The 22,717-nt window shown below is 44.2% G+C and overlaps 1 protein-coding gene across 1 annotated transcript; it reads right to left on the reverse strand.

Moving 5' to 3' along the window:
* Positions 1-1,934: 1,934 nt before the first annotated feature.
* Positions 1,935-18,983, reverse strand: LOC137373515 (probable G-protein coupled receptor 139). Its single transcript, XM_068038386.1, has 2 exons — positions 18,911-18,983; positions 1,935-2,836 (listed from the first exon to the last, which is right to left on the reverse strand). Exons 1-2 carry the CDS (start codon positions 18,981-18,983, stop codon positions 1,935-1,937), a joined length of 975 nt encoding a protein of 324 aa, XP_067894487.1.
* Positions 18,984-22,717: the final 3,734 nt, after the last annotated feature.

A 22,717-nucleotide genomic window follows, 5' to 3' on the forward strand; every position in this document is an offset into this window, starting at 1 on the left:
ACAAGAAAAGAAACGCTACTACCATGTTTGAATCACTGGGTGATTGTCATGTGAAGATCCCTTCCCCATCTTTGGTGTTTAAGCATGTGTTTCTCTGCAGCTGAAAGGAAAAGCTTCTGGACTCTGTGCAGACCCAAGTAGAGGAGTGGGGTGGAGGAGTCTCTCTCTCTCTCTCTCTTTTTCTCTATTTCAGCTCACAAGATTCAAACTCTGCCTATTGACTAACCACCTTTACACACACGAGCTACAAACAGAAACCCCTTTGGAGGAAATCATCTACATCACTGTCTCCAACAGAGCCACTGAATCAGTCATCGAGCTCTTCAGACTAAAAGCCTCAGGACCACCAAATTCAGCTAGAAGCCAGCCGAATCACCAAAGACCACAGACTGTATACCCCTTTTTTCTGTGGACTCTAACTTAATCAATCTATCTTTCCCCACTCTGTAACAATTTGTTTGTGTCGAACCTCCACAGCGAGTGTGTGAGTGAAAGTTGGTGCGTCGTTTATTATTTTATTAGTTCGGTTTAGGTGACAATAAAGTTAACCTTTTTCTTTGTTAACACAAGAAAAACTTTCCGATTGGTTCCTGCTATCATCATAGCAAGTAAATAATTGCACACCTTCTGAATTGGCCAGTACATCCATTTGATAAAAATAATTAAACCTGTTGTGGTCAAACAGTGAGAGATAAAAGAGAGAAGACCTTTGACCGTTCCACACTTGGCCATACCACAAGTTAATTTCGTACAGTTGCTGTCCCGAATTCAGTAATAGATTCCCTGGGATGTCTGGCCTGCTGACCACTTACTCTATTGTAAATACTGGCACAAAGTAATTATTCAGCATGTCCTCCAGTTCCTTTCTTTCATTGACAACATCACTATTATCAATTTTCACGGGGGCCACATTACTTCCAACCACCCTTTTTTCCCTAATGTAATTTTCAGGATGTTCAGTAACTCAATTCTTAATTATAAAATTCAGTAATTTCTTGAAAACAGATTTTAGGCTGAGGGATCTATAAATCCCTGAATTCCCTTACCCATACTTCTTAAATAGCAGAATGTAGTGCAATTTTCCAATAAAAAGGAAGATTTCCTGAACTGTGAGGGCTTTTGAAGATCATGGTTATGGTACCCGCAACGTTCTCACAGAATTCTTTTAAATTCCTGGGACGAACCCCATCTGATCCTGCAAATTTGTCGCTCTTTAGTTTATTTATTCTTTTCATTCATTTTAATTTACTTACATTAATTTTGGTGAGTCACCATCTCGATTTCAATATTTGGTTGGGACGTCCTGCATTGCTATCGCCATCCTCTACTGTAAATAGCGATGCAAAGTAATTATTTAACATGTCCGCCATTAACTTATTTCCATTTATAATTTCATCATTATCAGTTTTTAAGGGGCCACATTGCTCTTAATCATTCTCTCTAATTTAAATTTAAAAGATGTTTTTGTGCTGATTTTGATATACCTTGCAAGTTTCTTTTCGTCCTCCTGTTGAATAGTCACTGTTAAAGTGAGGGGAAGGGTGGAATTTTGAAACAAAGCTGGTGAAACCAGAAAATGATAAATTGATAGAGAGAGTCAGATGAGTCACGGATGTAGATTAGAGGCGTTTGATCAGTGAAAGGAAAAATAGCCTCAAAATAGGCACAAATAAGTTCCATGTGACAAGAACAAGCTTAACTGATGGGTCTAGCAGGGAAGTCCTGTTTGTGGACCTTGGGAAGGAAAGCAGGATGTGCAGGCTTGGGGACCATGAACCTGGAGGCCATGGGGGAAGATCTCTCAAGGAGAGGAGGTCAGCAATGGTCTGGGAAACAAAATAGATGCAGTGATCTGTTGCAGACTTTTGTGGAGCAGAACTGTAACCAGAGTCAGTGATAGAAAGGTAGCTCTGCTTTTAAGTGATCTGCTTTAATCATTTAACTAATTTAACAATAACAGTGAATGGATATTTGACTGCATTCTTCAGCTGCTCTCTGAATTTAGTCTGGGTCACTGCATAAATACAGGTGTTGGTGCAGGTGCTCAAAAGCTGCAGCATGTAGCCAGATTGTTCAGCGATATATGCAGGATCGTGGGGATGTCTGTAATTTTTTATGTTTGCAAATCGCACATAAAGGAAACATGCAACATTTGTCATCCATAACAGTATAAAACTGCCAGATATAGTGAAGAGTAAAATGATGGATTTCCTTCGGTTCTCCATCTCTGGGTCAGTGTGATTCTCATTCTTGCTGTGATCCAGTAGTTTCCTGCGGACTCTGTTGGCCACTAAAATGTGTCTGACAGTCAGAGCATTGAGCAGTAAAATCAGAACGAATGGAAAGAAAGGGGTTAAAATAATACTGAGACTGTGAAATGCTACCCAGGCAGATTCAGTGTAATAGCTCAGTGATACAAGAACCCCCCAGGGTACATTGTTAATTATACATTCAGGTTCATATACAAAGTACCAAGGAACACTTTTCAAACAGAACAGAACACTTACTGTTGTTATAACCACATTCACAGTTTTCTCTGTACAATATTTTGTTTTCAGCTTCTGGCAACAAATTGCAACAAATCGATCAAAGGTGAAAACGACAGTGAACCAGACAGAAATGTCTGTGGCTGCGTAAAGCAGGACATGTAAGAGAGAAAGTGCAGGAGTGGTGTTCAGGTAAGTATCTGGGAAATGAAAAGGAAAAACTGTAAACAGTATCACATCAGTGAAAACGACCAGTAGATCTGCCACTGCCATGGCCACCAGGTAGTGGGTGATACATTTGGAGAGTCCACACTTTCCCCGTGACAGGATCAGAATGGCCACTGAGTTAACTGGAATAAATAGAAAAACAAAGGGATTTTCGTTAGACATCTCAGAGAACTTGGAATTACCCAGGAACACAGGGGCTTTAGAAGGTGAGTTGGCCATTCATTCCATCGATCTTGTTCTGACTTGGGGACGGTAACATAGCTGTAATTATACTGGACCAGTAATCCAGAGGCCTGGAAGAATGCGTTTGGAGACAAGAGTTCACCATATCACCATGGCAGCTGGATGAATTTACATTCAATTATTTAACAAATCTGCAATAAAATGTTTGTCTCATTAACAATGTTCATGAAGTTATTGGATTGTTGTGAAAACTCATTTGAAACAAATTTACGTTCCTTTGAGGCACAAAAACCCAACAGGGAACATGATCCAACCGTGGCTAACATGAGAAATTAAAGATTGTATTGGATCAAAGGAAGAGGCTTCTAAAGCTGCCAAAAAGTTGTAGTAAGCCTGAGGATTGGAATCATTTTAGTATTCAGTAGAAGAGGATCAAGAAAGTGATAAAGAAAGAAAACATGGAATATTAAAATAAACTAGTGAGAAACATGAAAACGGACTGTAAAAGCTTCCATAGTATATAAAAAGGAAAAGATTAGCAAAGAGAAATGTGGGCCCACTATAGGCAGAGACAGGAGAATTTATAATGGAGAATAAGTAAATGATATAAAAACTAAACAAGTACTTTGTGTGTGTTATCAAGGGGGAAGATTTTTTGAAAAAATCCAGGAATACTAGAGAACCAAGAGACTAGCGGGAATGAGGAACTGAACGAAATTAGTATTCATAAAAAAGTAGTACTGGAGAAATTCATGGGACTGAAAGTTAATAAATCCCCTAGACCTGATCATCTACATTGCAAAGTGTTGAAAGAGGTGTTTGTAGAATAGTGGATGTGTTGGTAATCATCTTACAAAATTTTACAGATTCTCAAACGGTTCCTGAAGATTGGAAGGTAGCCCCACCATTCAAGAAAGGAGGGAGGGAAAAAAACAGAGAACTACACATCTGTTAGCCTGACATCAGTAGTAGAGAAAATGCTAGAATCTGTATAAAGGATGTGATAACTTGACACTTAGAAAATAATGGTAGGATTGGGCAGAGTCAACATGTATTTCTGAAAAGGAAATCATGTTTGACAAACCAGTCGGTGCTTTTTGAAGATGTGACTAGCAGAATAGGTAAGGGGGAACCAGTGAATGTGGTGTATTTGGATTTTCAGAAGGCTTTCGGTAAGGTCCAGCACAGGAGTTTAGTAAGCAAAATTAGAGCACATGGCATCGTGGTAATATACTGGCATAGATTGAGAATTACTTAACGGACAGAAAACAGAGAGTAGGAATAAATAGGTCATTCTCAGGTTGGCAGGCTGTAACCAGTGGGGTACTGCAAGGATCACTGCTTGGGCCCCAGATATTCACAATCTATGTCCATAATTTGGATGTGGGGACCAAATGTAATATTTCCAAGTTTTCTGTTGACACAGAACTAGGGCGGCACAGTGGCGCAGTGGTTAGCACCGCAGCCTCACAGCTCCAGGGACCCGGGTTCAATTCTGGGTACTGCCTGTGTGGAGTTTGCAAGTTCTCCATGTGTCTGCGTGGGTTTCCTCCGGGTGCTCCGGTTTCCTCCCACATGCCAAAGACTTGCAGGTTGATAGGTTAATTGGCCATTATAAATTGCCCCTAGTATAGGTAGGTGGTAGGGAAATATATAGGGACAGGTGGGGATGTGGTAGGAATATGGGATTAGTGTAGGATTAGTATAAATGGGTGGTTGATGGTTGGCACAGACTCGGTGGGCCGAAGGGCCTGTTTCAGTGCTGTATCTCTAAACGAAACTAAACTAGGTGGGAATGTGAATTGTGAGGAGGATGCAAAAAGTCTTCAAGGTGATTTAGACAGGCTAAGTGAATGGGCAAGAACATGGCAGATGAAATAGAATGTGGAAAAATTGAAGTTATCCAGTTTAGTAGGAAAAACATAAATGCAGAGTATTTCTGAAATGGTGAGAGATTGGGAAGTGTTGATGTCCAAAGGGAACTGGGTGTCCATAAGTCACAGAAAATTAACATGCAGGCGCATCAAGCAATTGGGAAGGCAAATGGTTTGTTGGCCTTTATTACAAGAGGATTTGAGTACAAGAGTAAAGATGTCTTGTTGCAATTATACGGAGCGTTGTTGAGACCACACCTGGCATACTGTGACAGTTTTTGTTCCTTACCTAGCAAAGGATATACTTGCTAGAGAGGGAGTGCAATGAAGGCTCACCAGACTGATCCCTGGGATTGCGGGATTGTCCTATGACAAGCGATTGAGGAGACTGGGCCTATATTCTCTAGAGTTCCCTAGAATCAGTGGACACAGTCTCAAGATAAGAGATAGGCCATTTAGGCCTGAGATGAGGAGGAATTTCTTCTCTCAAAGGATGGTGAATCTTTGGAATTCTCTTCTCCAGAGGGCTCTGGAGGCTCAATCATTGAGTATGTTCAAGCCAGAGATCTATTGACTTTTCGATCTTAAAGAGATCATGGTATATGTGGAGACTGCGGGAAATGGCGTTCAGGTGGAAGATTAGCCATAATCGATTTGAATGGTGAACAGGCACGAGGGACTGAATTACCTAATCTTGCTTCTATTTCCTATGTTCCTATGTTGCTAATGTCCTTCATGGGACGAAGTCTGCTGCCCTTACTCGGTCTGGATTATGTGTGAATCCAGACCAACAACAATGTGGTTGACTGTTAACTGCCCTCTGAATTGGCCAAGCAAGCCACGCAGTTGTAGGCAGCTCATGCCCACCTGTTGAAGGGCAAATAGGGATGGGTAATAAATGCTGGCTGTGTCAGCGATGCACACATCCCAAGATGGAATTAGAAAAAAGATGATTGATCTGTATCTGAACTACATTGGTGTGCCTTGCTTTTCTAACCATTAATACACTTGCCTAGCAACAGTTTATTAATCTATTTTTTTTTGAATGCACCTAGCATTAATGGACTTTTAGGAGAGAGAGTTCCTGATTTCCATTATCCTTCGTGTGAGGACATGCTTCCTGGCATCACTCCTGAACAGCCTAGCCTTAATTTTAAAGATGTTTTCCCTTATTCCGAACTCCCCCACCAGAGGAATTCGTTTTCTTCTATCTACACTATGAAATCTTATAATAATCTGAAATATTTCAATGCGTTGACCCCTTAATCTTTCATATACAAGGGATTAGAAGCAACATCTATGTAACTTGTGCTCATTATTTAACCCTTTCAGCATTGGTATCAGTCTCGTTAATCTTCGTTGAACCACCTCCAAGGCCAATATATCCTTCCTGAGGTGAGAAGCCCAGAAGTGAATGCAGTTACTCCAGATGGGGCTTTACCAGAGCTCTGTGTAGCTGTAAACTAACTTCCACTCATTTGTATTCCCGAAAATCTTGAGATAAAGGATAACTTTCCATTTGACATTTTGTGTCCTCGAGCATTAAGCAATTTCTGAATATGGATCCAAATCTCTCTTCTTCTCCAAAGTTCCTAGCATTTCACTATTTACAAATACCTTTCTTAGGTCCAAATTGGATGTCTTCAAAATGTCCTACTTTAAAATTCATCTGCCAAAGTTTTGGTCTCTCAATTGATCAATTAGTGGCCCTTGGCAATTTTCTGCTCCCAGCAGAAAATTACTGTCATCAGCAAACTTAGATATGTGGCTCTCTATTCCACCATCCAAGTCATTAATAAAGGCAGTGAAAAGTTGAGACTCTCTTATACATCCATTAGTCACCTCCTCAAAGAGGTCAACTAGGTTAGACATGTTTCATGCCCAGGGCAGACATATCACCTTCCTCCTTTTGAGATACAAACTTTATTCAATGTGGAATCATTGAAATTGACTGTTCCTTTAAAAATTGGACAATGTGATGCAAAATGGCTGCCAAAGGTCAGATAGCCTGGCCTGTGTATTTAAACTGTCTCAACTGCCTTGAAAGGACCAAAGGATACATTCCAGACTAAGAGGGGTCGACTACACCCACACTGGAACCATCAAGAGACATTCCCAAAGGGAATAAACATACCTTCTGGGAGAGCAACAGAGAGGAGCAGACAGGCAGGGAAAACACCGAGCGAGAAAAGAGGATAAATTGAGCCCACGGATCACGGCCCAGTCACTTACCTTCCGGGCAAGCAACGGAGAGGAATGGAACTGCGGGAAAAACACCGAGCGAGAGAAGAGGATAAATTGAGCCCGTGGATCGTGGTCCAGTCACATACCTTCTGGGAGAGCAGAGGACAGGAGTCCAGACGCGCCAGAGTTTGAGAACAAAGTGAGTAGTGACGTCACAGGAATGCTACAAGGTGATCGGTTGGTGCGTAACTGCTGTTAGGGAATAACTCTAAATGGTTAGGCAAGTGTCTAAGAGTAAAGAGAAAGGTATACAGTTTTTTTTTTATATAGTAGGCAGTGCTTTTTTTCGGGAATCAAGGTCCCTAGTGTAAATAATCCAATTTTTGGCTAATTTAAGGGGATAAATTAAGGGTAAAACATGGCAGGGCAGCTGGGCAACATGGAGTGCTCCTCCTGTGTAATGTGGGAAGTCAGGGACACTTCCATTGTCCAGGACAAACACGTGTTCAGGAAGTGTCTCCAGCTGCAGCCACTCGAAATCCACGTTTCGGATCTGGAGCGATGGCTGGAGGTACTGTCGAGGATCAGCGAGGCTGAGATAGAAGCATAGAAACATAGAAAATAGGAGCAGGAGTAGGCTATTCGGCCCTTCGAGCCCGCTCCGCCATTCATTCTGATCATGGCTGATCAGCCAACTCAGTAACTTGTTCCTGCTTTCCCCCCATATACTTTGATTCCTTTCACCCCAAGAGCTATATCTAACTCCTTCTTGAAAATATACAATGTTTTGGCCTCAACTGCTTTCTGTGGTAGCGAATTCCACAGGCTCACCACTCTCTGGGTGAAGAAATTTCTCCTCATCTCAGTCCTGCAAGGTTTACCCCGTATCCTTAGGCTATGACTCCTGGTTCTGGACTCCCCCACCATCGGGAACATCCTTCCTGCATCTACCCTGTCAAGTCCTGTAAGAACTTTATAAGTTTCTATGAAATCTCCTCTCACTCTTCTGAACTCCAGCAAATATAATCCTAATCGACTCAATCTCTCCTCCGCCATCCCAAGAATCAGTCTGGTAAACCTTTGCTGCACTCCCTGTATAGCAAGAACATCCTTCCTCAGATAAGGAGACCAAAACTGCACACAATATTCCAGGTGTGGCCTCACCAGGGCCCTGTATAATTGCAGCAAGACATCCTTGCTCCTGCACTCGAATCCTCTCGCTGTGAAGGCCAACATACCATTTTCCATTTTTACCACCTGTTGCACCTGCATGCTTACCTTCAGCAACTGGTGTACAAGAACACCCAGGTCTCGCTGCATATGCCCCTCTCTCAGTTTATAGGCGTTCAGATAATAATCTGCCTTCCTGTTTTTGCTACCAAAGTGGATAACCTCCCATTTATCCACATTATACTGCATCTGCTATGCATTTGCCCACTCACTTAACTTGTCCAAATCACCCTGAAACCTCCCCGCATCCTCTTAAACTGCATCCTCCCACCTAGCTTTGTGTTATCTGCAAATTTGGAGATATTACATTTAGTTCCCTCATCTAAATCATTAATATATCTGTGGCCGCAAATGTTACTCCAGGATGGTATATTGCCTCCCTGATCATCGTGGATAGCACGTATAGGGAGGTGGTCACACCGCAGGTAAAGACTGCTCAGGCAGAAAGGGAATGGGTGACCAGCAGGCAGAGTAGAAGAAGTAGGCAGGTACTGCAGGAGTCCCCTGGGTCCATCTTCCTATCTAACAGATTTTCCACTTGGTTCTGTTGGGGGAGATAGCTTCTCAGGGGAATGCAGCAAGAGCCAAGACTGTGACACCACGGGTGGCTCAGCTGCACAGGAGGGAAGGAAAAGGAGTGGGAGAGCTATAGTGAGAGGGGAGTCTATCGTAAGGGGTGCAGATAGGCGTTTCTGTGGCCGCAAACGTGACTCCAGGATGGTATGTTGCCTCCCTGGTGCTAGGGTCAAGGATGTCACAGAGTAGCTACAGGACAGTCAGAGGTCATGGTACAAAAAGTACCAACGACATAGCTAGAAAGAGGGGTGACATCCTGCAACAAGAATTTAGGGAGCAAGGTAGCAGATTGAAAAGCAGGACCTCAAATTTTGTAATCTCTGGATTACTCCCGGTGCCATGTGCTAGTGAATATAGGAACAGGAAGATAGAGCAGATGAATGCGTGGCTGAGGAGATGGTGCAGGAGGGATGGCTTTAGATTCCTGGCATACTGGGTCTGTTTCTGCAAAGGTGGGACCTGTACAAGCTGGACAGATTTCACCTGAACCGGAATGGGACCAACATCCTTGCTTGGAAGTTTGCTAGTGCTGTTGGGGGGGGGGGGGCGCGGAAGCACGGGGTGGGGCTTAAACTAATTTGGCAGGGGGATGCGATACAGAGTGGAGGTACAGTAGAGGGTTTTTCACAGTCAATATAGAAGAGAAACTAAGTCAGTCTGGAAGGCAGAGCAAATATAGACCTGTTAAGGCACAAGTGAAAAATGCAAGGCTGGATTGCCTCTATTTTAACGCAAGGAGTCTTACTAGTAAGCCAGATGAATTGAGGGCATTGATCAGCACAAAGGAATATGACATTATTGCTATCACAGAGACATGGTTGAGGGAGGGCCAGGACTGGCAGGTCAATATTCCAGGGTATGTAATCGTCAGGCGTGACATGGGAGGGGTTAAAAGAGGAGGTGGCATTGCAATGTTGATCAAGGAGTCAATTACTACATTAAGGAGGGATGATATTGTGGAAGGTTCCTCAAATGAGGCCATATGGGTAGAACTTAAAAACAAAAAGGGGCAATCACTTGGCTAGGAGTGTACTACAGGCCTCCAAACAGTCAGGGAGAGAGAGAGGAGCAGATATGCAGGTAAATCTCAGAAAGGTGTAAAAATAATAGGATAATTATAGTAGGGAATTTCAACTTTCCCAATATTAACTGGGTTAGTCTTCGTGTAAAAGGCTTAAAGGGGGTGGAATTCTTAAAATGCATCCAGGAGAGCTTATTGAGTGTAGAAAGTACGTAGAAAGTCCTACAAGAGAAGGGGCGGTACTGGACCTAATCCTAGGGAATGAAGCCTGACAAGTAGTAGAAATGTCAATGGGGGAGCATTTCGGGGATAGTGACCATAAATTTGTAAGATTTAAGATAGCTATGGAAAAGGACAAAGATGGACCAGAAATAAAGGTACTGAATTGGGGAAAGGCCGATTTCAATATGATAAAACAGGATCTGGTGAAAGTGGACTGGGAGCAGCTACTTGTTGGAAAGTCTACATCAGACCAGTGGGAGTCATTCAAAGAGGAAATTGTGGGAGTTCAGAGCCAACATCTAATCGTTAAGGTGAAGGGTAGGACCAACAAGTCCAGAGAACCCTGGATGTCAAGGGATATAGAGGATTGGATAAGTGAAAAAAGGAGGCTTATGCCAGATTCAGAGCACTGAAAACAGAGGAGGCACTACAAGTGTATCGAAAGTGTAGGGGGGGTACGTAAAAAAGTAATTAGGAGAGCGAAGAGGGGACATGAAAAAACACTGATGGGCAAGATAAATGATAATCCTAAGTCGTTTTGTAAGTATATTCAGGGCAACAGAAAAACCAGGGAAAGACTAGGGCCCATCAGGGACCAAAGTGGCAATCTGTGTGTGGAGCTGGAGGACATAGGTGAGGTTTTAAAAGATTAGTTTTCATCTGTGCTCATTATGGAGAAGAATGGTGTAGGCGTAGAGATCAGGGAGGGGGATTGTGATATACTTGAACATATTAGCATTGAAAGGGAGGAAGTGTTAGTTGTTTTAGCAGGCTTAAAATAGATAAATCCCCAGGCCCAGATGAGATGTATCCCAGACTGTAATGTGAGGCAAGGGAGGTGATAGCAGGAGTTCTGACACAAATATTCAAATCCTCTTTGGCCACAGGAGGATTGGAGGACAGCGAATGTGGAACCATTATTAAAAAAGGGTAGCAGGAATAAACCAGGTAATTTACAGGCTGGTGAGTGTAACATCAGTGATAGGGAAACTATTGGCAAAAATTCTGAGGGACAGGATTAGGCTCCACTTGGAGAGGCAGGGATTAATCAGGGATAGTCAGCATGGCTTTGTCAGGAGGAGATCTAGTCTAACTAACTTGATTTAATTTTTCGAGGTGGGGTCTAGATGTGGATGAGGCTAAAGCTGTTGATGTAGTCTACATGGACTTCAGTAAGGCTTTTGATAAGGTCCCGCATGGGAGACAGTTTAAGAAGGTAAGAGCCCATGGGATCCAGGGCAATTTAGCAAATTGGATCCAAAATTGTCTTAGTGGCAGGAGGCAAAGGGTAATGGTCGAGGTAAAAACAAGAAATGCTGGAATCACTCAGCAGGTCTGGCAGCATCTGTGGAAAGAGAAGCAGAGTTAACGTTTCGGGTCAGTGACCCTTCTTTGGAACTGACAAATATTAGAAAAGTCACAGATTATAAGCAAGTGAGGTGGGGGTGGGGCAAGAGATAACAAAGGAGAAGGTGTAGATTGGACCAGGCCACATAGCTGACCAAAAGGTCACGGAGCAAAGGCAAACAATATGTTAATGGTGTGTTGAAAGACAAAGCATTAGTACAGATTAGGTGTAAATACACTGAATATTGAACAGCAGCAAGTGCAAACCTGAAAAAAAACAGTGGGTAAGCAAACTGAACAAACTAAGATGAAATGAAATAAATGCAAAAAAAAATTGTAAAAAATGTAAAAAAGAATGTAAAAACAAGGAAGAAAAAATAACTAAAAATGAAAGTAAAATGGGGGGCTGTCATGCTCTGAAATTATTGAACTCAATGTTCAGTCTGGCAGGTTGTAGTGTGCCTAATCGGTAGATGAGATACTGTTCCTCGAGCTTGCGTTGATGTTCACTGGAACACTGCAGCAATCCCAGGACAGAGATGTGAGCATGAGAGCAGGGGGGAGTGTTGAAATGGCAAGCAACCGGAAGCTCAAGGTCCTGCTTGCGGACTGAGCGGAGATGTTCCGCAAAGCGGTCACCCAGTCTGCGCTTGGTCTCCCCAATGTAGAGGAGACCACACTGTGAGCAGCGAATACAGTATACTACATTGAAAGAAGTACAAGTAAATCGCTGCTTCACCTGAAAGGAGTGTTTGGGGCCTGGGATAGTGAGGAGAGAGGAGGTAAATGGGCAGGTATTACACCTCCTGCGATTGCAGGGTAAGGTGCCCTGGGACGGGGACGAGGTGGTGGGGGTAATGGAGGAGTGGACCAGGGTGTCGCGGAGGGAACGATCCCTTCGGAATGCTGACAGGGGAAGGGAGGGGAAGATGCGACTGGTAGTGGCATCACGCTGGAGGTGGCGAAAATGGCGGAGGATGATCCTTTGGATATGGAGGCTGGTGGGATGAAAAGTGAGGACAAGGGGAACCCTGTCACGGTTCTGGGAGGGAGGGGAAGGGGTGAGGGTAGAGGTGCGGGGAATGGGTCAGACACGGTTGAGGGCCCTGTCAACCACAGTGGGGGGAAATCCACGGTTGAGGAAAAAGGAGGTCATATCAGAAGCACCGTCATGGAAGGTAGCATCATCAGAGCAGATGCGTCGGAGACGGAGAAACTGGGAGAATGGAATGGAGTCCTTACAGGAGGTAGGGTGTGAAGAAGTGTAGTCGAGGTAGCTGTGGGAGTTGGTGGGCTTATAATGGATGTTGGTAGACAACCTATCCCCAGTGATGGAGACAGAGAAGTCGAGGAAGGGAAGGGAAGTGTCAGAGATGGACCATGTAAAGGTGAGAGAAGGGTGGAAATTGGAAGCAAAGTTGATAAAGTTTTCGAGTTCGGGGCGGGAGCAGGAAACGGCACCGATACAGTCATCAATGTACCGGAAAAAGAGTTGGGGGAGGGGGCCTGAGTAGGACTGGAACAAAGAATGTTCGACATATCCCACAAAAAGACAGGCATAACTAGGACCCATGTGGGTACCCATAGCGACACCTTTTACTTGAAGGAAGTGCGTGGAGTTGAAGGAGAAGTTGTTCAATGTGAGAACAAGTTCAGCCAGGCGGAGGAGGGTGGTGGTGGATGGGGACTGGTTGGGCCTCTGTTCCAGGAAGAAGCAGAGAGCCCTCAAACCATCCTGGTGGGGGATGGAGGTGTAGAGCGATTTGACGTCCATAGTGAAGAGGAGGCGGTTGGGACCAGGAAACTGGAAATTGTGAAAATGACGTAGGGCGTCAGAAGAGTGCAATGGTCGAGGGTTGTTTTTGTGAGTGGAAGTCTGTGACAGTTTTGTGAATTGGTGCTGGGACCCTTGCTGTTTATAGTGTACATTAATGATTTAGACGTGCATATGGGAGGTATGATCAGTAAGTTCACAGATGACACGAAATTTGGTGGTTTCGTAAATAGTGAGGAAGAAAGCCTCAGGACGATTTAGGACGATATAGATGGGCTGGTAAGATGGGTGGAGCAGTAGCAAATAGAATTTAATCCTTAGAATGGCCAGGTGTTGCAGTTTGGGAGGACTAACAAGGCAAGGGAATATACAATGGATGGTAGGACCCTAGGAAGTACAGAGGGTCAGAGGGACCTTGGTGTACTAGTCCATAGATCACTGAAGGCAGTGCAGAGGTAGATAAGGTGGTTAGAAAGGCATATGGGATACTTGCCTTTATTAGCTGAGGCATAGAATATAAGAGCAGGGAGGTTATTATAGAGCTGTATAAAACACTAGTTAGGCCACAGCTGGAATACTGTGTACAGTTCTGGGCACCACACTATAGGAAGAATGTGATTGTACTGGAGAAGGTGCAGAGGAGATTCAGCAGGATGTCGCCTGGGCCGGAGCATTTCAGCTATGAAGAGGGACTGAAAAGGCAAGGGTTGTTTTCCTTAGGGCAGAGAAGGCTGAGGGGGCACTTGATTGAGGCATACAAAATTATGAGGGGCATCGATAAGTTAGATAGGCAGAAATGTTTTCCCTTAGCAGAGGGGTCAATAACCAGGGGGCATGGATTTAAGGTAAGGGGCAGGAGGTTTAGAGGGGATTTAAGGAAAATAATTTTCACCCAGATGGTGATTGGAATCTGGAATGTACTACTTAAAGAGGTGGTAGTGGCAGGAACCCTCACAACATCTAAGAAGTATTTAGAAGAGCACTTGAAACACCATAGCATGCAAGGCTCTGGGCCAAATGCTGGAAAATGGGATTAGAACAGTTAGGTGCATGATGGTCAGCATAGACACGATGGGCCAAAGGGCCTGTTTCTGTGCTGTATAACTCTATGACTCTATTTCTTGTGAGACAAAGAAGGTGCGAAGTAGACAAATAATGGCAGAATGATACTCAACCAGACATGAATGGATGGCCATGGATTCCACATCCTGGTCCATTGTGTGGTCACACTAGGGGAAAATGCCATGTGTCAGGTACCAGACGCTCTAATTTAATGGATTTTGGAGCATAAAAGGTAACTCTGTAGAGAGAGAGAGAGAGAGCCAACAGACACATCTCAGAAGTCAGTCAAGCCAAGGTCTGTGGAAAGATCCAGCCTAAACAAGCAGAAGAAGACCTGCTGCTAACTTTACACTTCAACTTGGTGCAGCAGAAAACTGAAAGTGACCGGCACCTCCAATCTGAAATCTTAATAACCAGAAATCTGTACTACCTCGTCAAGTTCAAGTACACAAACAGCCAGGACTGCATCTTTAAAAGAGACTGTCCTACTTCAAAGATTCAATATGTTTACTGTAAACCACAAAGAAAAAAAACCTACTGCACCTTGAACTCTTACCTTTTACTTTTTTTATTATTCTTTCTTGAGATGTGGGCGTCATTGGCCACGGGAGCATTTATTGCCCACCTCTAATTGCCCTTAAGATGGTAGTGATGAGCTGCCTTCTTGAACCGCTGCAGTCCATGTTGGATAGGAACACTCACAGTGCTGATAGGAAGGGAGTTTGAGGATTTTGACCCAGCAACAGTGAAGGGATGTCAATATGGTTCCAAGTCAGGATAGTGTGTGAATTGCAGGGGAAGTTCCAGGTCTTTGTGTTCCCATGCATCTGCTGTACTTGTCCTTCCAGGTGGTAGCGTTTGCGGGTTTGGAAGGTGCTGTCAAAGGAGTCTTGGTGAGTTGCTGCAGTGCATCTTGAATATGGTATACAGTGCTGCCACTTTGTGTTGGTAGTGGAGGGAATGAATGTTGAAGGTGGTGGGTGGGGTGCCAATAATGTGGGTTGCTTTGTCTTGGATTGTGTTGAGCTTCTTGAGTGTTGTTGCAGCTGCACCTATCCAGGCAAGTGGAGAGTATTGCAGCACACTCCTGACTTGTGCCTTATAGATAATGGACAGGCTTTGGAGAGTCAGGAGTTGAGTACACGCTGCAGAATGCCAAGCCTCAGCCCTGTTCTTGTAGTCACAGTGTTTAGATGGCTGGTCCAATTAAGTTTCTGGACAATGGTAACCCCCCAGGATGTTGATAGTGGAGATTCAGTAATAGCAATTCCATTGAATGGCAAGGGGAGATGGTTGCATTCCCTCTTGTTTGAGATGGTCATCGCCTGGCACTTGTGTCGTGCAAATGTAACTTGCCACTTATCAGCTCAAGCCTGGATGTTGTCCAGGTCTTGCTGCATATGGACCGGACTGCTTCAGTAGCTGAGGAGATGTGAACGGCGCTAAATATTGTTCAATCATCAACTAATATCCCCACTTCTGACCTTATGATGGTGGGAAGGTCATTAATGAAACAGCTGAAGATGGTTAGGCCTAGGATACTACCCTGAGGAACTCCTGCAGTGATGTCCCATGCATGAGATGATTGACCTCCAACAATAACAAGGTTCTTCCTGTGTGCTAGGTATGACATAAACCAGTGGAGAGTTTTCCCTTTGACCCCCATTGACTCCAGTTGTGCTAGGGCTCCTTGATGCCACAGTCAATCAAATGCTGCCTTGATATCCAGTGCAATAGCTCTCACCTCGCCATTTGAATTCAGCTCTTTTGTTTATGTTTGAACCAAGGCTGTCATGAAGTCAGGAGCTGAGTGGCCCTGGTGGAAGCCAAACTGAACATCAGTGAGCAGGTTATTGTTGAGTAAGTACCTCCTGATAGCACTGTTGACGACCCCTTCCGCCACTTTGCTGATGATCGAGAGTACACTGAGGTGGTAGTAATTGGTAGGGTTGAATTTGTTCTCCCTTTTGTGTACAGGGCATACCTTGGCCATTTTCCACATTGCCAGGCAGATGCCAGTGTTGTAGCTGTACTGGAACAGCTTGGCTACGGATGCAGCCCATTAGAGTCATAGAGTGATACAGCACTGAAAAAGGCCCTTCGGCCCACTGAGTATGTGCCGACCATCAACCACCCTTTTATACTAATTCCACATTAACCCCGTATTCCCTACCATTCTCCTACCACCTACCTACACTAGGAACAATTTACAATGGCCAATTTACCTATCAACCTGCATGTCTTTGGCTGTGGGAGGAAACCCACGAGGTCACAGGGAGAATTTACAAACTCTGCACAGGCAGTACCCAGAACTGAACCCTGGTCACTGGAGCTGTGAGGCTGCATTGTTAACCACTGTGCCACTGTGCCACCCTAGCCCTGAAGCGCAACTCTTCAATACTATTGCCATAATGTTGTCAGAGCCCATAGCCTTTGCAGTATCCAGTGCCTTTAGCCTTTTCTTGATATCATGTAGAGTTGAATTGAATTTACTGCAGTCTGGCATCTGTGATGCTGGGGACCTAAGGAGGCCAAGATGTAGCCCCCTCCTCCTGTTGCTTATTTATTTGTCCACCACCATTTACAATGGATGTGACAGGACTGCAGAGCTTAGATCTGATCCATTGGCTGTAGGATTGCTTATCCCTATCGCATGCAACTTCTGCTGTTTGTCATGCATTTAATCCAGTGTTGTAGCTTAACCAAGTTGATACTTCAATTTGAGGCATGCCTGGTGCTGCTCCTGGCATGCACTCCTGCACTGTTCATTAAAGCAGGGTTGATCCCCCAGCTTGGTGGTAATGGTAGAGAGGAAGATATGCCGGGCCATGAGGTTACAGATTGTGGTTGAAGACAATTATGCTGCTGCTGATGGTCCACAGCACCTCATGGATGCCCAGTTTTGAGTTGCTAGATCTGTTCGAATTCTATCCCATTTAGCACAGTAGTCGTGCCACACAACAAGATGGAGGGTATCCTCAATGTGAAGACAGGACCTCGTCTCTACAAGGACTGTGCGGTGGTCACTCCTACCAATACTGTCATGGACAGATACATCTGCAACAGGTAGATTGGTGAGGACGAGGTCAAGTAGGTTTTCCCTTTTGTTGGTTTCCTCACCACCCGCCATAGTCCCAACCTAGTAGCCTTTAGGACTCGGCCAGCTCAGTCATTAGTGATGCTACCAAGCAAAGCTTGGTGATGGGCATTGAAGTCCCCCACCCAGAGTACATTCTGTTCCATTTCCACCCTCAGTGCTTTTTCCAGGTGCTGTTCAACATGGAGGAGTACTGATGCATCAGCTGAGGGAGAGCGGTAGGTGGTAATCAGCAGGAGATTTCCATGCCCACGTTTGACCTGATGCCAGGAGAATTCAAGGGGTCTGCAGTCAATGTTAAGGACTCCAGGGCAACTCCCTCGCGAAAGTATACCACTGTGTCGCCACCTTTAGTGGTTCTGTCCTGTCAGTGGGACAGAACATACCAGGGTTGGTGTTGGTGGTGTCTGAGACATTTTCTATAAGGCATGTTTCCCTAATTATGATTATTTCAGGCTGTTGCTTGACTCGTCTGTGAGACAGTTCTCTTAACTTTGGCACATGCTCCCCAGATGTTAGTAAGGAGGATTTTGCAGAGTCCACGGGGCTCAATATGCTGCTGTCATTGCTGGTGCATAGGTCGATGTAGGATGGTCTGACCAGTTTCATAACTTTTTTACTTTTCTTTAGCTATCTTCTCTTGAGAGTGCATGTAAAATGCATGCGTGCATGAGTAGTGTTATGAACATTTTGGATAATAAATATTGTTCAATAATTAGTTATTCTTCTGTTTTAAACCTACAAGAAAACCTATCTCTGTCTGTTTATTTGTCAAGTAAAACATTCAGGGCGAACTCTTCATTTCAAACAATGGTTGTCTCGCAGGCCAGAGTCTAGCTCTGCAAAGGTTTCCATCTGGCCCGCAGCTGTGAACAGCCGGAATGTCAGGCACCTGGGTGGGCAATTATAGATTTGTTAGGACCCCACTCCCACATAACATGGTTGCGCCCAGCAGAGAGCATTGTTCACAGCCTGCCTCTATTATCTGCATTTACAGTGAGTGCACAGACAGGGAACAGGTAGTGAGCAGTGGAGAGTGGGCAGTGGAGAGTGGGCAGTGGGCAGTGGGGAGCGGGCAATGGAGAGTGGGGAGCAGACAGTGGGTAGTGGGGAGTGAAAGCCTCACACAGAAAGAGAGTGCAGAGAGAGGGAGGGAGTGGTAGAGAGACAGCTAGAGGGGAGAGAAAGACAAAGAGTGTTATTTATAGGATAGATCCAGTCTACTTGCTCAAAGTATGTCCCCAGTAAGAGTTGAGGGGAATATACCTAGTAAAAGTCTTGGGTAAGGTGCCACTTGCTGCACACAAGCCCGTTTTTCTTCTATCACCTTTTTTCATCACGCCTTCCGGCCAACATTTAGTATTTAAACTTCTCATGTAAATTTTTATAATGACATTTCCCTATGTGAACATTTACCTTTTATGGTTTAATGATGAAACTATCAAATCACTCAAAATGCTTTATGAAAAAAATTCTGGAATTTATCGAAATAACATGAAATCTGTAATCATCAAAAGAAGGTTTTAAACAGAATTTCAAAAATCATAAAATATACTTTTCAAAATAACATTGTTAAGTTTACATATCAAAAGCTATTTGCTTCCATTAAATAGTTAAGTGGCTTACCAAGAACTCCAACTACAGCAAGAAAAGGGTAGTAAATGTCTTCTGTCTGATGCAATATTGTTGGTTCACGCATGTTCTGTGAGACGTGATGGTTTCTGTTGATGCCTGAGACAGTAACTCTGTTTGGTTGCATGAAACATCCAGACGACCTTTGATTTATACAGCAGAGAAATTTCCAGTGAGATGTCAGCTACATCATTATGAATATTAATTACAGTTAATTGAACAAACAAGTGGAGACAATTATATGAAAACTGACATGATCATCATGAATAAAATATAATTAACTGGAGCTGATAATGTCTTCAAGCAAAATATTTCATAGAAAATATAGTTGAATGGGATACTGTTAGAGAAGTATTACTGATACATTAAATATAGGTAATTTCATCTGCAGTATTTAAAATTTCTACGGATGATGTTTTTTCAATTCAATATTAAATGTCTGTAATTTTAGACAATTTTTAGTGTGTTTGCCATGTGTCTTAGACACAGAAATGGTAGAAAAGGTCTTATTTTCTGTGCTTTGCAAAACGAGGAGCTTAGCTTTTAAATGAAAGAAACATCTTGCAAATCGTATTATCTATCACAATAAGTATTCATAAAGGGCCTATACATTGTAGATGGTGATACCTGTGGACACCTGTGTGTTGGAACAACAACTTGCAATTCTACACCACCTATAGCATAGAACAATATCCCAAGCTGTCTCACAGAGACAATAAGATGATGACACTGAGCAAAGGAATGAGAGACCACAGCATCACAGATTGTTACAGCGCAGAAGGAGGTCATTCGGCCCATCATGTCGGCATGGGCTCTCCAGAAGAGCAATTCATTGAGTTCCATTCCCCTGCCTTCTCCCTGTAACCCTGCACATTCTCCCTTCTCATCTAACAGTCTAATTTTCTCTTTGAATGCTTCGATTGAACCTGCCTCCACCACACTCTCAGGCAGTGCATTCCAGACCTTACCCACTCTCTGCGTAAAAAAGGTTTTCCTCATGCCACTTGTACTTCTCTTACCAATTACTTTAATCTGTGACCTCTCAATCTCAATCCTTTCATGAGTGGGAACAGTGTTTCTCTCTCTACTCTGCCCAGATGCCTCATGATTTTGAATACCTCTATCAAATCTCCTCTCAGCCTTCTCTTCTCCAGGGAAAAGTGTCCCAACGTCTCCAATCTATCTTCATAACAGAAGTTTCTCATCCCTGGAACCATTCTAGTGAATCTTTTCTGTACTCTCTCCAATGCCCTCATATCTTTCCTAAAGTGTGGCGTCCAGAACTGGATGCAATACTGCAGCTGAGGCCGAAATAATGTATTGTACAAGTTCAATATAACTCCAATGGTCTTGTACTCTATGCCCCTATGAATATGCTTTATTAACTTCTCTCTCAACCTGTCCTGCCACCTTCAATAACTTATCCACATATACACCAGGGTCTCTCTGCTGCTGCTTCCCCTTTAGAATTTTACCCTTTACATTGTCTTTCCATGTTCTTCCTACCAAAATGAATCACTTCACATTTCTCTGCATTGAACTTCATCTGCCACCTGACTGCCCATTCCACCAACTTGTCTATGTCCTTTTGAAGTTCTGTGCTCTCCTCCTTACAGTTCACAATGCTTTCAGGTTTCTTTTTCTCCACAAGCTTTGAAATTGTGCCCTGTACACCAAGGTCGATGTCATTAATCTAGATATCAGGAAAAGCAAGGGTCCCAATACTGACCTCAGGGGAAATCCACTACAAACCCACCTCCATCTGGAAAAAAAGATCCATTAAGCACTACTCTCTGTTTCCTGTCACGCAGCCAATTCTGTATCCATGTTGCTACCATCTATTGTTTGGCACTATATCAAATGCCTGTGAAATTCCATGTACACGACACCAATAGCATTGCCCTCATCAACCCTCTCTATTACCTTTTCAGAAAACTCCAGCAAGCTGGTTAAACATGATTTGCCCTTCAGAAATCCACGCTGGCTTTCTTTAATTAACCTGCAATTGTCCATGTGACGATTACTTTTGTCCTGAATTATTCTTTCTAGTAGTTTACCCACCACTGAAGTTAAACTGACTGGCCTGTAGTTGCTGGGCTTATCTTTACACACTTTTTTGAAAAAGGCCAGTGTCTCTGCGATTTCCAACCTCAGTTCACTCAGTATCCTTGGATGTATCTCATCCATTCTGGTGCTTTATCCACTTTAAGCAGAGACAGCTTATCTAATAAATCCTCTTTATCAGTTTTAAATGCTTCAAGTATCTGAATTACCTCCTCTTTCACCATTGCCTGGGGTGTATCATCTTCCTTGGTAAATACACATGTAAAGTATTCATTTCATACTTCAGCTAGGCCCACTGTCTCTATTTGTAAATCCCCTTTATGGTCCCTGATGGGCCCAACTCCTCCTTCAGCCTTTTACCATTTATATGTCTATACAAAACGTTGGGATTCCCTTTAATGTAAGCTGCCAGTCTCTTTTTATGCTCTCTCTCTTTGCTTCTCTTATGAGTTGTGATGACTAGAGTTTCAGCAAAGAGATGGGTTTTAAAGAGGTGACGTTATCACTTCCAGATTCAATAATTCCAATGCTCCCCAATCCAGGTTCCCATCCTCCACCAAAACATGGGCTTATATGAACATTTACAGCCCATATCCTAACACACACCAAGTCCCTCTATCTATCACCCCTGTCCCTCTTACCCTACATCTGCAGGAAGTGTACCCAGTTGCAGCTCCTCACAGACCGCATGGATCGGTTGCAGCGGCAACTGGATGCACTTAGGAGCATGCAGGTGGCGGAAATCGTCATAGACAGGAGTTTTAGAGAAGTGGTTACACCCAAAGTGCAGGCAGATAGATGGGTGACCGCGAGACGGGGCAGGCAGTCAGTGCAGGAATCCCCTGTGGCTATCCCACTCTCTACCAAGTATACCGTTTTGGATACTGTTGGGGGGGATGGCCTATCAGGGGAAAACAGCAGCAGCCAGAGCAGTGGCACCACGGTTGGCACTGTTGTTCAGCAGGGAGGGACAAAGCGTAGAAGAGCAATAGTTATAGGCGACTCTATAGTCAGGGGCACAGATAGGCGCTTCTGTGGAGGTGAGACTCCAGGATGGTATGTTGCCTCCCTGGTGCCAGGGTCAAGGATGTCTCTGAACGGACAGAGGGCATTCTGAAGGGGGAGGGTGAACAGCCAGAGGTTATGGTACAAATTGGTACCAATGACATAGGCAGGAAGAGTGATGAGGGTTGACAGGGCCCTCAACCGTGTCCGACCCATTCCCCGCACCTCTACCCTCACCCCTTCCCCTCCCTCCCAGAACCGTGACAGGGTTCCCCTTGTCCTCTTTTCATCCCACCAGCCTCCATATCCAAAGGATCATCCTCCGCCATTTTCGCCACCTCCAGCGTGATGCCACTACCAGTCGCATCTTCCCCTCCCTTCCCCTGTCAGCATTCCGAAGGGATCGTTCCCTCCGCGACACCCTGGTCCACTCCTCCATTACCCCCACCACCTCGTCCCCGTCCCAGGGCACCTTCCCTTGCAATCGCAGGAGGTGTAATACCTGCCCATTTACCTCCTCTCTCCTCACTATCCCAGGCCCCAAACACTCCTTTCAGGTGAAGCAGCGATTTACTTGTACTTCTTTCAATGTAGTATACTGTATTCGCTGCTCACAGTGTGGTCTCCTCTACATTGGGGAGACCAAGCGCAGACTGGGTGACCGCTTTGCAGAACATCTCCGCTCAGTCCGCAAGCAGGACCCTGAGCTTCCAGTTGCTTGCCATTTCAACA

The sequence above is a fragment of the Heterodontus francisci genome, chromosome 9, assembly GCF_036365525.1.
Source record: "Heterodontus francisci isolate sHetFra1 chromosome 9, sHetFra1.hap1, whole genome shotgun sequence".
Classification (NCBI taxonomy): domain Eukaryota; kingdom Metazoa; phylum Chordata; class Chondrichthyes; order Heterodontiformes; family Heterodontidae; genus Heterodontus; species Heterodontus francisci.